Source organism: Gasterosteus aculeatus, chromosome 17, assembly GCF_964276395.1.
Source record: "Gasterosteus aculeatus chromosome 17, fGasAcu3.hap1.1, whole genome shotgun sequence".
NCBI lineage: Eukaryota > Metazoa > Chordata > Actinopteri > Perciformes > Gasterosteidae > Gasterosteus > Gasterosteus aculeatus.
Window position 1 is genome coordinate 11,852,887 of NC_135705.1, and position 11,699 is coordinate 11,864,585.

The 11,699-nt window shown below is 48.2% G+C and overlaps 1 protein-coding gene across 1 annotated transcript; it reads right to left on the reverse strand.

Moving 5' to 3' along the window:
• Positions 1-2,444: 2,444 nt before the first annotated feature.
• Positions 2,445-11,256, reverse strand: dyrk3 (dual specificity tyrosine phosphorylation regulated kinase 3). The gene is made up of 6 exons (XM_040202601.2): positions 10,400-11,256; positions 8,719-8,828; positions 5,924-6,129; positions 5,487-5,790; positions 4,949-5,365; positions 2,445-4,843 (listed from the first exon to the last, which is right to left on the reverse strand). Exons 1-6 carry the CDS (start codon positions 10,440-10,442, stop codon positions 4,112-4,114), a joined length of 1,812 nt encoding a protein of 603 aa, XP_040058535.1. The 5' UTR covers positions 10,443-11,256; the 3' UTR covers positions 2,445-4,111.
• Between the last annotated feature and the right edge of the window lie 443 nt (positions 11,257-11,699).

The following is an 11,699-nucleotide window of genomic DNA, read 5'->3' on the forward strand; positions in this document are numbered from 1 at the left end:
ACTTCAAACTTAAGTTTCAGCGCCTTCAATTAAAAGTTGATTTTTCATTTCCCAAAACCAAATACCACTAAAAATTGAGGTTTTAAGTCCACAATTATTCTCACAAAGTGGATCAACAAGAGCTGTCTGCAGGCACATTGTATAATTGATCACATGTACTGTTCCCAGAGACTCACAACAACAACACACACGAAAGAGATTTACTCTCTGAGCGAGCATGAAGCAACCAGCAGGTCAAGATTACTTAACCTTCCTTGGTGATCAGAGAACTGTCACCACTCTGCCCCTCGTGATCCACGCTCAGCAGCATAAAGAATCCTGCTGTGGCTCCATATGGTCCGAAGGTTTAGTCCTCCTTACATAGAACAGAGGAGATACACCATGTGACTTGTGTGTTTCAGAGAATAGGCGTTGCAGGATATTAGAAATAAACTGACGACTCGGCTCATAAAATTAATAAAATGCATTTAGTGTACACCAGAATACAGCCATGATTCTGCAACTGTAATCAATAGAGTAATACCAATGTACAGTTATGATTGTATTTGATCAACCGGAATGCATGCATGTCCCAGAGGTGTGGACATTAACTTTCACACCTTTACGCATTGGTATAAATACCTATAGGAACCATTGTTCTCGAGTTGGCTGGTGGAGACAACAAACGGGCACTAGGGATGGTCAAAAGGACTGACCTGGGGCCTGTTGGTTGCTGAGACCAGCGGCTCCTCAGCTGAGATGTTCTTTTTACCGCAACACCATCTCTTTTATTAAATACATTTGATTTAACCTTTAGATCTGCGATGCCCTCTGCCCGTCCGGCGTTCATTTAGAACACAACAGTCAGTGTGCTGAGGGGATGCAGGGACATATGAGCTCGAAACCATATGGTCAGAAGTTGATTGGGTGTGGGTGTCTAATGGGATTGGTCTAATCTGCTTTTACATTAATAGAAGGCGAAGAGAGAAGGACAGAGTCATTCAGATTTCAAAAATATATAGTTAGCATGACTGTGCACATATATATATACATACATATTATATATGCATAGTTAGAAATACAAATTAATAATATGTATGGGTTATATATATATATATAGTTGAGAAAGGAACAAAAATTTGGACCAGTAAGTCACCGAATAGAAAAATCTTTCAAATATTGCCTTCTCATTTTTGTTTGTTGAAACTGATCTCAATCATTTAATTAAATACCAGCACCTTGTTTTTGACGGAGAGAGTGAGTCACGCCGAGGCTGAGCAGAATCAACGATACCCACGCCTTTTTTCCAGAACAGCTGGTATTGAACATTCTCTTACCCCATTACCCACTCACCTAAAAACCACCCGACGTCTTCAGTCCACAATGTTGCTCAACCGGCTCTTCTTCCTCCTCCTCCCCCCCCCCCCTACTCCCCTGTGTTTACCTAACTCTTTCTTTCCCCAGGCACCAGCCCTGACGTGTGAACACGAGATCCTGTCTACTATCTATCTCTTCCCACTCTTCACAGGAGTACTTCTGGTAACGTGTATCACACCATCACACATACAGGTGACAGTGTGGTACAGGCGGAAGAAGCAAAAGCTGAGGCACAAGAGGTGCAAAGCACTTGCACAGAAAGATGCTAAAATAATAATCCCAAAGACAAATATGGCGAGTACAGGGGCAGGACAGCAGAGAGGTGGAAATGCAGAGTGTCTCCTAAATGTGACTGTTTGAGCTCCACCTGAAGCGTCAGCGAGCTCACCAGGTACTTAACAAGGGTCACAACCGATATCCAACTCTCTCGATATTACCTAAATTGTCAAAGCGGTGCATTTAAGCTCGGCTGTTGACTGGAGGCTCTATAATTACAACCAAGCAAACCTGTACCCTTCATTGTTGTTATTATTGGCTACAGCTGTGAAACCCCACATCAGTAAAGGACAAATGCAGACTTTGACTCAGCACCGCCAGATATACTGTGACGGAATGCTCACGCCTATGTTACAAGCTTCGGCCAGTAAGTGCGCTGTTCCCCGGCGCTGCTGAAGAACATGTCTGTGTGAGGATCACACGCTGCCTCTAAGTTGTGTCACAGGCCACTGACTCATCAGTGTCCCAGTGTTCACTGAATCTGTAACCTAATCACAACCAGGGGCCACCTGGAGACACTTTGGGTCCACAACAGAGGCCCCAGGTGGAACATTTGTTAAAAGAGCTTAGGGTTAGGCTGCAAAAGAGGAACTTCTCTTGATCTGTTATCTGTGTACATCTCCTCAGTTATCAAAGCTTTCCTCTCAGCTCAGCGTAAGTCATTTTTTTAGATCACGGGTCATCTTCTTTCTCGGGAGAGCGCATACTGGATTGGGTCAATGTTAAAAGAGGGAATGTTTGCTTCAGTCTGCGTGTGACCTAGATAGTTTCATTAATAACCAAAACTAGAAATCACCCCAGAGCAGCACACGTAAGTTAATAATCATTTTTATTTTCTTTAGAAAAAGAAACTATCACAACTTCATTTGGTAACTGTACAGTTTCTCTTCTCATAGTCACTCAGTCTGATAACAGGTTGTGATTTCATGCTGGAACACCAAACACCCTCCTACTAACGCACACCACTAGGAACAACATGACAGTATACTGCTTTCTCTTTTTCAGCGTTTACATCCTCTGATATTCTCGACTGATTAGCAAATAGAAATCACTTCTATAAAAAAAAAAAAAAGTAAAAATCCCTGACAGATTCACTTAGGAGACAAGGGACAAGAGAAAGAACTCTTTGAGCGGTGTGGTCCATGAAACGTGCACCTGACGCCAGTGTGTGTGGTTGTGTGCGTTTTGAACAGCACCATAATTTACGATATACATGTGGAGTTTTAAGAGGTTCCCTGCCCTACATGAGAAGAGAGAGACGACGGAAGAGATTGTGGGGGGAGGAGAGAGAATCTGGGTCAGATTGTGGAGCATGCAGACGGACGAGTGGACGCATTCTCTCAACGGACAGGAAATACATGCACGCTCATCCGTGGTTGGGACAGAGGGGAACAGAGTAAAATATATACGATCACAGGATGTATCAAGTATGTCTCCCTGAGAAACGAGTCTATAAAAAAAAAAAACCTCTTGTCACTGGTCCGTCCTCAACTCTTCTACAATTCCCCAGGAAGAAAAAAAGTTCTGTGAGCCAGACTTGCGCGGCATGCTTGGTTTGTGAAGCATCCAGTGTGACGGGGACGCATATGTCGGAGCTACCCGCCCCCAGAATCTTCTGAGGAACGAGGAAGGGTCTGCAAATAGGCGGTCCTGCACCCTCTTGATACGCCCACCCACAGAGCACCACGAGGACCCCGCCCGTACCAGTGTCACAGATTGAGTTGACATGCAAGCACCGGGGACCTGGTAAGAGCGAGGAGTGAAGACTTATTGCTAGAAAAGGGTTTCTCTAATTCTTCACTACATAATGCCAACCCCTCATTACCTGTGTGAAGGCCTTCCTGTTGTACATATGAAGGAAAAGGATTTCACTGGGCGCAGGGCCCGTACACTACAGCTCGGTTCGTTTTTCATTTCCTTCCATTCAATCACGTTGGCTGAATGAATCTTTGCCAGCTCTAATATGATAAGAATAATCTCTGTAGCCCTTTTCAAGTTTCACTCAAATAAACACTTGCCATGAAAAGGGAGCCGTCCTCTCGGTGTTAAGAAGACTGAAGTGGGGCAAGTGCCGTTGCAGGTGTGCTTCACCCAAAACACACACACACACCGGTTATGTGAGAACACACGTAGGTTAAAAACATTTGCTCATTTATGAAGCCGTCCGTCCACTCATACCAGAACGTTTTTTAAAAAGCATTGTCTAAATCAAACCTCAGTCCCACCTGTATACGGAAATTCCACAGCCGCTCAAGGAAATCTATATAAAAACTGTTTATTTTATTGTCGCTCTTTCTCTCTGCTCAGCTAATTTTAAAACCATCAACTGGGGGTGTCGACACCTCAGTAGAAAACAAATAAAAGAACAACCAAACGACTTTTAAAACCTAGTCTCCACCTGGTCCTGCCCTGACTCCTCCTGAGGAGTGCAGAAGAGGACGTGGTGGCAGAAGAGAGGAGATCACCGGGCTCTCTCTCTTTAAGAGACAAGTTTGGGTAGGACTGTGCGAAGAGGTATGCCGTCCCCTGAATCTCCCAACATGTTGCTCCGCAGTTTGTTGTTCACGGCTGTGCTGCTTAAGCCGGGCCCCCCTTTGGCCAGGATCGAGGGGAAGGAGGTGCTGTGGTGCTCGGGGAGCCTTTTCACCGGGGCCCCGTAGCTCTTCTCGGCTCCGGGTAGGGGCTTGGGTAGGCGCCGATACAGCCACGGGTGCCTGAGGGCCTGGGTCGGCGTGAGACGCGACGATGGGTCCCAGTCCAAACACTTCTTTATGAAGTCAGTAAAGGTGGGGTCCTCGCAGCCCTTGAGTGCAGCGCTCCACTCCTTGCTGCCCGGGGGACCCCTCATCTTGCCGCGGCGAGAGCGGGACCCCGTGAGCACGGTGGCCCCTGTGGGCAAGGTGTTGGCGCCGCAGTAGCGAGGGTGGCCCTTGGAGTTGATGAAGTTCTTGGCCCTTTTGGCCTGCTCCAGGACCTTCTGCGGAGGCATGCCCAGCAGTTCCATGACGCAGGCCAGCTGGTCGCCCTCGTCCTCGCCAGGGAACAGCGGGTAGCCGGTCAGCAGCTCGGCCAGTATGCAGCCGAAGCTCCACATGTCGATAGGGAGGCCGTAGCGCGAGCCGAGGATCACCTCCGGGGCCCGGTAGAAACGGGACTGGATGTAAGTGTACACCCGCTGGTGCTCGAAGCAGCTGGACCCAAAGTCGATCACCTGGCAGAGACGAGAGGAGAAAGGTTCAGTGCGGGAATCAGGTTGCGGGTCACGGTTAGAGGGGGTCACCCCCCTCTAACCGTGTGAAGGTATCCGGTGTCTTACCTTGATGCCGCTGCGTCCCTGCTGCTTGAGCAGGATGTTCTCAGGCTTGAGGTCGCAGTGGATGATTCGGTGCTTGCTCAGGGCCTCCAGGCACTGCAGGATGGAGTGCGCAAACTTCCTGACCAGTGGCAGGCTGAAGCCCTGGAACTTGTTGCGCTTGATAAGCTCGTACAGGTTCATGCTCAGCAGCTCAAAGGTCATGCAGATGTGGTTGCGGAAGGTGAAGTTTTCCAGCATGTGCACAACGTTCATCGTGCCGTTGCGATCCTGCTTGCGAAGGTGCTCCAGGATGCGGATCTCCTCCTGCGCCTGCCGGTGGAAGCGCTTCTCGTTGCGCACCATTTTGAGAGCCAGGTGCTGCTGCAGTTTGTGATCGTACACCTTTGCCACCTGGCCAAAGCTACCTTTACCAATGATCTGTGAGAGATTAAATATAGAGTTGGCTAAAGGTCAGCGAGAGACAACTTCATCAGTTTTATGGACGCGTGATCGTGACAGCCTACAAACACGTCTCAATATGACGATATATGGGTCTGACCTTTAGGAACTCGTAGCGGTAAGCCAGGTGGTCATGGGCGACGTGGGTGTATCCACCCTGTTCATCATCGTAGCCGCAGTTGTTGTTGCCGCCGGCGACTGCAGGCCTCTTCTTGGCATTGGGTCCCACAAAGAAGATCTCTGGGTAGGAGTGGATCTCCGCCTGCTCCAGGGTGGTCAGCTGAGATCGGTACAGTCTCAGAGCCTGGTCGGGAGTCAGAGGCCCACACAGCTTTCCAACGCCCCCTCCATTTGCAACTGCGTTAGGGCCGCAGGGATCCCCGGAGCCCTTACTGGGTTCAGTGCTGCGTCAAAACAAGCACGCGAGGAACATGGCGGTAAGCGACTGGAGAGGTGTGCACCCCCCTTCCCACTTGCTACTAGGCTTCTGCCACATTTATTGCATTGGAAGACATTTTATGTTTTTATCCCTCTCACCTGTCTACACTGTGCTCCTTGGACAGGCTGGAGACTGGGGTCGGTTTACTGGGCATCACGCCTGTGGTCCCACTGTTCTGAGTGGCCGCTGTGCTTATGGCGTTAATCTTTCGGTTGTTGGCGGAGTCTTCGTACATGTACTTCACCTTCAGCTGGCCACCTCTCACAGTGACCTGCTCCCTCATCACAGTCTTGTTGCTGACAACCTATCAGAGGAGGAGGAGAATGGTCAAAAAAGCCGTAGATTCCTTTGGTAAAACCCTCTAGTGTAGCAGTGTATGAACAGAATGTAAACGATGTACCGCACTGTGTAGGCCATATGTAGTTGTTTTGTGTATGTATTCAATAGAATGAAGAAAGGACGTCTCTGTTTTTGTCCTTTTACTGGTAGCACACAGTGTCCAACGAGAGCTACTGTGGGCAGCGAGATAACAACAGAAAAGCAGCTAAAGATACAGCATTCATAGATAGAATAAATTTAATGAGCCTCTGGGGATTTTTGCAGGAAAAAGTCAAAATAAAACTAGTTAGACCTAGCTCAGAGAATGTTTGGTAGCAGCCCACATATCAGCAGGTAACCTCGCAGTAGCAGGCAACGAGCCGCTAGCAAAGAAGCAGCGAGCAGCAGAGGAATCTGCACAAATGGATTTAGAGCCAATCCGTCAGGAATGTCAAAAGGATAACAGGCCCGCCCCCAAAAATAACTCTAGCAAAAGGACCGACATACCAGCTGTTGGCAATTAGGTAAAAGACACAGCAAATCATTGGCTCGGCATTACAATAATCTTTCAATTTGTGAAGTCCTGCTTTTAGCTTCTTATGAAAAGGATTTCTAATACTTTGAATAGGGCTCAAATGACTAAGAAGTCTACAAAACAAAAGCAAGTAAGTAGGGACCTGTTAAGTGATGGAGATTACATTTACATTTCTGCAATCCTCTCTCAATAGATCAGCAGAGAACCTTTAAAAACCTGACACATCCACCTATATGTGGGACAGCGCGAAAGGTTCAGAGAGTTATAAGAAGGCTTGAGTCTTACAAGAATTCCTTCCACCTCACTATCCGGCCCTACCTCTTCTCTCCCTCACCAGCGGAAAGAACCGTCCACAAAATTATGGAGCTCAAGGGAAATGACAGTCATTAGAGTTAAGATTATACTCTTGTACTGCAGAAGCATCGAGGCTGTTAATGAGACACGGTGACAAACTCAGTGCCATCCTATATGCAGACTTGCTCTCTCGCTCTCTAATTTACATGAACACTCCTTATTTTGATGGCCGTGTGGTTTCCCCCCCCATCTGCAGGACGGGAGATTTAGAACCTAATGTTTTCTTTTCTCCCATTGCTGTACTTCCCCATGCAGCTTGTGGCTTCATCGTCGGCCCAAAATCATGCCAGCCGACCAAGACGATGCAACAAGGAAGCATATTTTGAGTGGTCCAAGTTGACGGGACCGAACTTGGAATGTGTTTGTGTAGTAGGTTCAAGCCCCAAAATAGTGCTGGAATGCTGGACGAGTTGCCAAGCATGCAACCCTATAGTCCTAACATATTACAACAGCCCTACTGCTGACCCAGGATCCCATGCAGCTGTTGTCCCAAAGCTGTTCTACAAACACAGTGAATGTCATCGATTGAGCCCCTTCCCCCAGGAACACAAACACTGGCCTTAAAAAACAACAACGCTTTTCTACATATGGATTATTGATTCATGACTGGGAGGGGGCGGGGGGGTTAATTAGAGAAAGGCATTTTGCCAAGTGACCAGTGGTGGAAATGAAAAACTACTGTTAGAGCGTGAATCTCCTTAACCATCGAGTAATACTGATGGTGGCGAGTCCTCTGTGTGCAAATCTGCAGGGTGCAACAGATGGAAGACGGCTAATCTCTTTGCTGTCAGAGAAACACCTAAGGTTGCTTTTGTCCTTCTCTCAAGCATACAGGTCGGCTCGGAGGCACCACAGACCCGGTGTTCCGCGGCGTTGCATTAAAACCTGCAACTACAATGTATTTCTTTCCAGAACAGGGCTATCACTGGTTTATTAATATTACTATTACTTTAGTAGAACACAAAGCCACGCTGAGCACTTGGTGTGCAGCAAGCCGCATTGGGGCGAGCCCTTGTTGGTCACATTCTACAGAGGGTATTGCCTCTGTGAGCGTGACAGAAAACACAAAGGGAGAAAACCAGGCCTAACCACTTTGCAGGCCACACTGATAGGAGGAATACATGAGACAGAAGCAGGGGAGGAAGGAGGGGGGATGTTGATTGGTGATTTTGTTTATGGGTCACATTTTCAAGTCCAATAAATCTTCACAATATATAAAAACAGGCTTTTTTAAATGTATTTCTCAGTTGAATTATTTTCCTTTGGAGCAATATTACAGTATATAAATTTATTGTGGTTTGGTGAATTTGCATCGCTAGAAACGGACATTCAAACTACAAGTATTCACACGGTTGGTAGTTGCTGTTGGACCTCAGCCTTGACCTTAGGCGAGGACGCAACTTCAACTCAACTAATTTGGCACATTAATTGAAATTGAAATCTCCCTCTTTGAAACCCACAGCTCCTTTCCCCCATTGAAGGGTAAAAAAGCTTGACTGGACAAGTTGGCGATAAAAGTTAAGACAGAGATACGGCTGCAAATTAAGACAGAGAGAAGAAGAAGCAGTGTGAGGAATGGGAACGTGGCTGAGAGGGGAATATCTCTCTGAGGAACAGGATGTCTGGAGACAGAGCGTGCTGCAGCACAGGAAATAGGGATTGTCTACTGTGTGCGTGTGTACTTACTGTGTGTTTGGGCATGGGGGGCAGGCCGGCCGGACTGTTTGTATCCGCCTCGTCCTTAAGGATGTGGTCTGTCCTCATGTACGAGTCATATAGACCATCACCGTGGCGCGCTAAAACCAGAAACAAACAAACAGGCATGAAATGTGGAATCATGGGAAATCTGCAACAGATGCACTCGGGGATAAGGGCTGAGGATGACGATCAGAGTCAGAGGCAACGTATTCAGAACGCAATCTAATCTCCACACAGAGAGACAATCCCTCGTTAGTTTAAGACGGGCAACGTCTCACTGATTATACCATCAATCAAATCTACCAGTTCCAACGTTTAACTTGAGACTAAAACAGATCATTGGGTGAGGCCCAACCAATCCTAGCAGGGCAGAGCCCACATCTCTGGTGTCTGTAACCTGGTGGGAATGTACATTGTCTGCCTCAACATCCTGACCCACATGCGCTGTGAAAGGGCCATTATTAGCAGATACATCCATTGTAACTATTGTGTCCCAATACATTGTATCCAGGGACAGAGATCCGACCTGGCCGGCTTAGAGAGGGCTTAGGGTCCCAGATCGCTAGCGCTGCAAGTGGTATTATTGGCCTAATGGGAGTAACAGATGCCGGTGTGACGACAGCATCTTTCCGTCTGCTCACTCGGTACGAGTCATGTACTGCACACACCAGGTGTGCTCAGAAATGGAGCTCATATGGAAGGACGTGCAGGGGGGCGCGCACCTGTCGTTCCGTAGTGCAGTTATTCACGAGAGCTCTGTGGCAATGTGCCGAACCCCCAGGGGACACACAGACGAGGAGAGCCAGTTACTCAAACGACAAACCTCAAATCAGCCAGCTGTTCGTCTCAACGGTCATTTAGCCAGCGGGTTGCCACTATAATACAAGTACCAACACAGGTCTGTAGTAGGTTTGGTGAGCTCTTCAACTAGACATGAGTGTCATCGCCACACGCAGGTGCATTAGAGCCACCGTCCCTCGCGTTGGCCCTGGGGTGGAATATACCTGCTGTCTGGGATACGGATGCATGAGACCTGCACAACCCAGCAAACAGAAGCATTAGGGCCCCACACACAATGTAGGGCCTGCACGGGCCTCAGTAGCCACTCGGCAAACTCCTATTTATTACTCAGCGGAGGCTCAACGCTCTCTGGGAAACATCAGCAACAAACTTTTTAAAGTGGGGTGGGGGCTAAGATTCTACGTAACCCCAAATCCAGCTGTGTTGGGTCCTCTCTCCGGGATGTGGAAGTGCCTTTCTGCACAGCGGAGGCTGGAAAGCCCGGCCCCAGCAAACAGGCATGTGTGCTAAAACGTGAGGGTGCAGAGGGGGTAAAGTCACTGCTTCACTCCTCTGGTGTCCTGGACCTTTGCCCCTTTGTAGACAACGTGCACAGAGGTGTTTGGACCTCTGACCCCCCCCCCCACTTCTGCAGGATTCCCGAGAGTAGGCACTGTCTTTTTTTATGAATTAAAAAAAAGGAGGTCCGTGTCCACATAAGTGAAATCATTACGAGGACAGCCCTGGGACTACTTGAAGCGTTAAAAGCAATCACAGAAAAACAACAAAAGAAGACATGTTGTTGTGGTGAAGACTCGAGCCACGCCGATACGTCGACAGCGTGCACGAAACAAAAGGGTGCAAACAAACGTTTACGGGTTCACGTTACCTGTTGCTATCGGGCCCTCTGGTTTTCTGCTTATTATCATCATGGTTATAATTGATTTGTGATGCCAGCATCCGAAGAGAAGGAAACAAAAACAACAACAAAAAAAGAAAAACAAAGTGGGAAAACGAAAGGGTTCAATCTAGAGTCACGTATCAAAGTGAAGTAACGTTAGCGGTGTTAATGACGCGAGCGTTTATCGGGATGCGGTTTGCTAAGACGTATTTTCTTTCTCTCTGGGCGTCAGCGAGCTTTACTTTAACCTCGTGTCAATTTAACGGATGATTTCAGCGTGCTGCCCTCGTCCCGGCTGCGGTAGGAGAAAGCAGGCGGTGGGGGTCGTTTCGGTTAGCTCGCCAGCTAGCTCGCACGGTCACGAAAACAGCCGCTCCCTGTGTTAAAAACCGTCCGCGTCCAAATATCACAGCCGGGTGGTCTGACCCGTGCGCCCCTCGCCTTTCTCTGTCGGTACAGGGAATCGACCCCGTGCACCATTCCCGTGCTTATTCCCGGTTGGCTGACTTGGTAGTTAAGCGAGCTGCGATGCTACCGCTCGGGTCGAACCCAAAACGATTGTTGCCCTGCTTCGGGGGACAGCTTCGCTCGTCTTCGGGGGTGGGTGGTCGCTAGCCAAAACAGGCTAGCTCGCTAGCTGTGCTCGAGCCCCATGTTAACGGCAGAAACAACCGGAGCACCGCGTCCGCACGGGGGAAAAAGGTGAGCCTGTACTCGGTGCAATAAAGCGGCGGTGTTTTAATCCGTCTTCTCTGGAGTGTTTATTCGACGCGGCTGTGCGTTGTTGCTAAGGGAGTCTTCGGTGTGGCCGCAAGGCAGCAGGCGGGCGGGGGGAAGGAGGGACCGGGGGCGGGGCTTAGCGAGCACCCAGACGGCCAGCAGGAGGGCGCCGCGCAGCGTCCGCGCGGAGCTCTGCGTGGAAGCCGACCCGAGGGTGCTCGAGTGATATATTTTCTGCCATTCATGTTAAGTAATTAATAAAGGGTTAATATTTGATGTACGTGGAATACAGAGTTATAGAACATTTATGTAGAATAGACATCAGTCTGCGATTATAAATGATCAGTTTATCAATAACAACAACAATTCAAGACTGCGGTTGTAGTAATTGGCCCATTGATAAGTCCAAACTCAGAATCACTTTCTCAAAAGGTCAAAGGCTTTATCGCCTTTCCTATGAATAAAAAATATAAAAAAACGTATAAGTAGTTGCTTTTAATGAGGCCCACTATTCAGCAAAGCATTACGCATTTGCTACAAACACCAATGAGCCTTTTGTTAGAGCTAA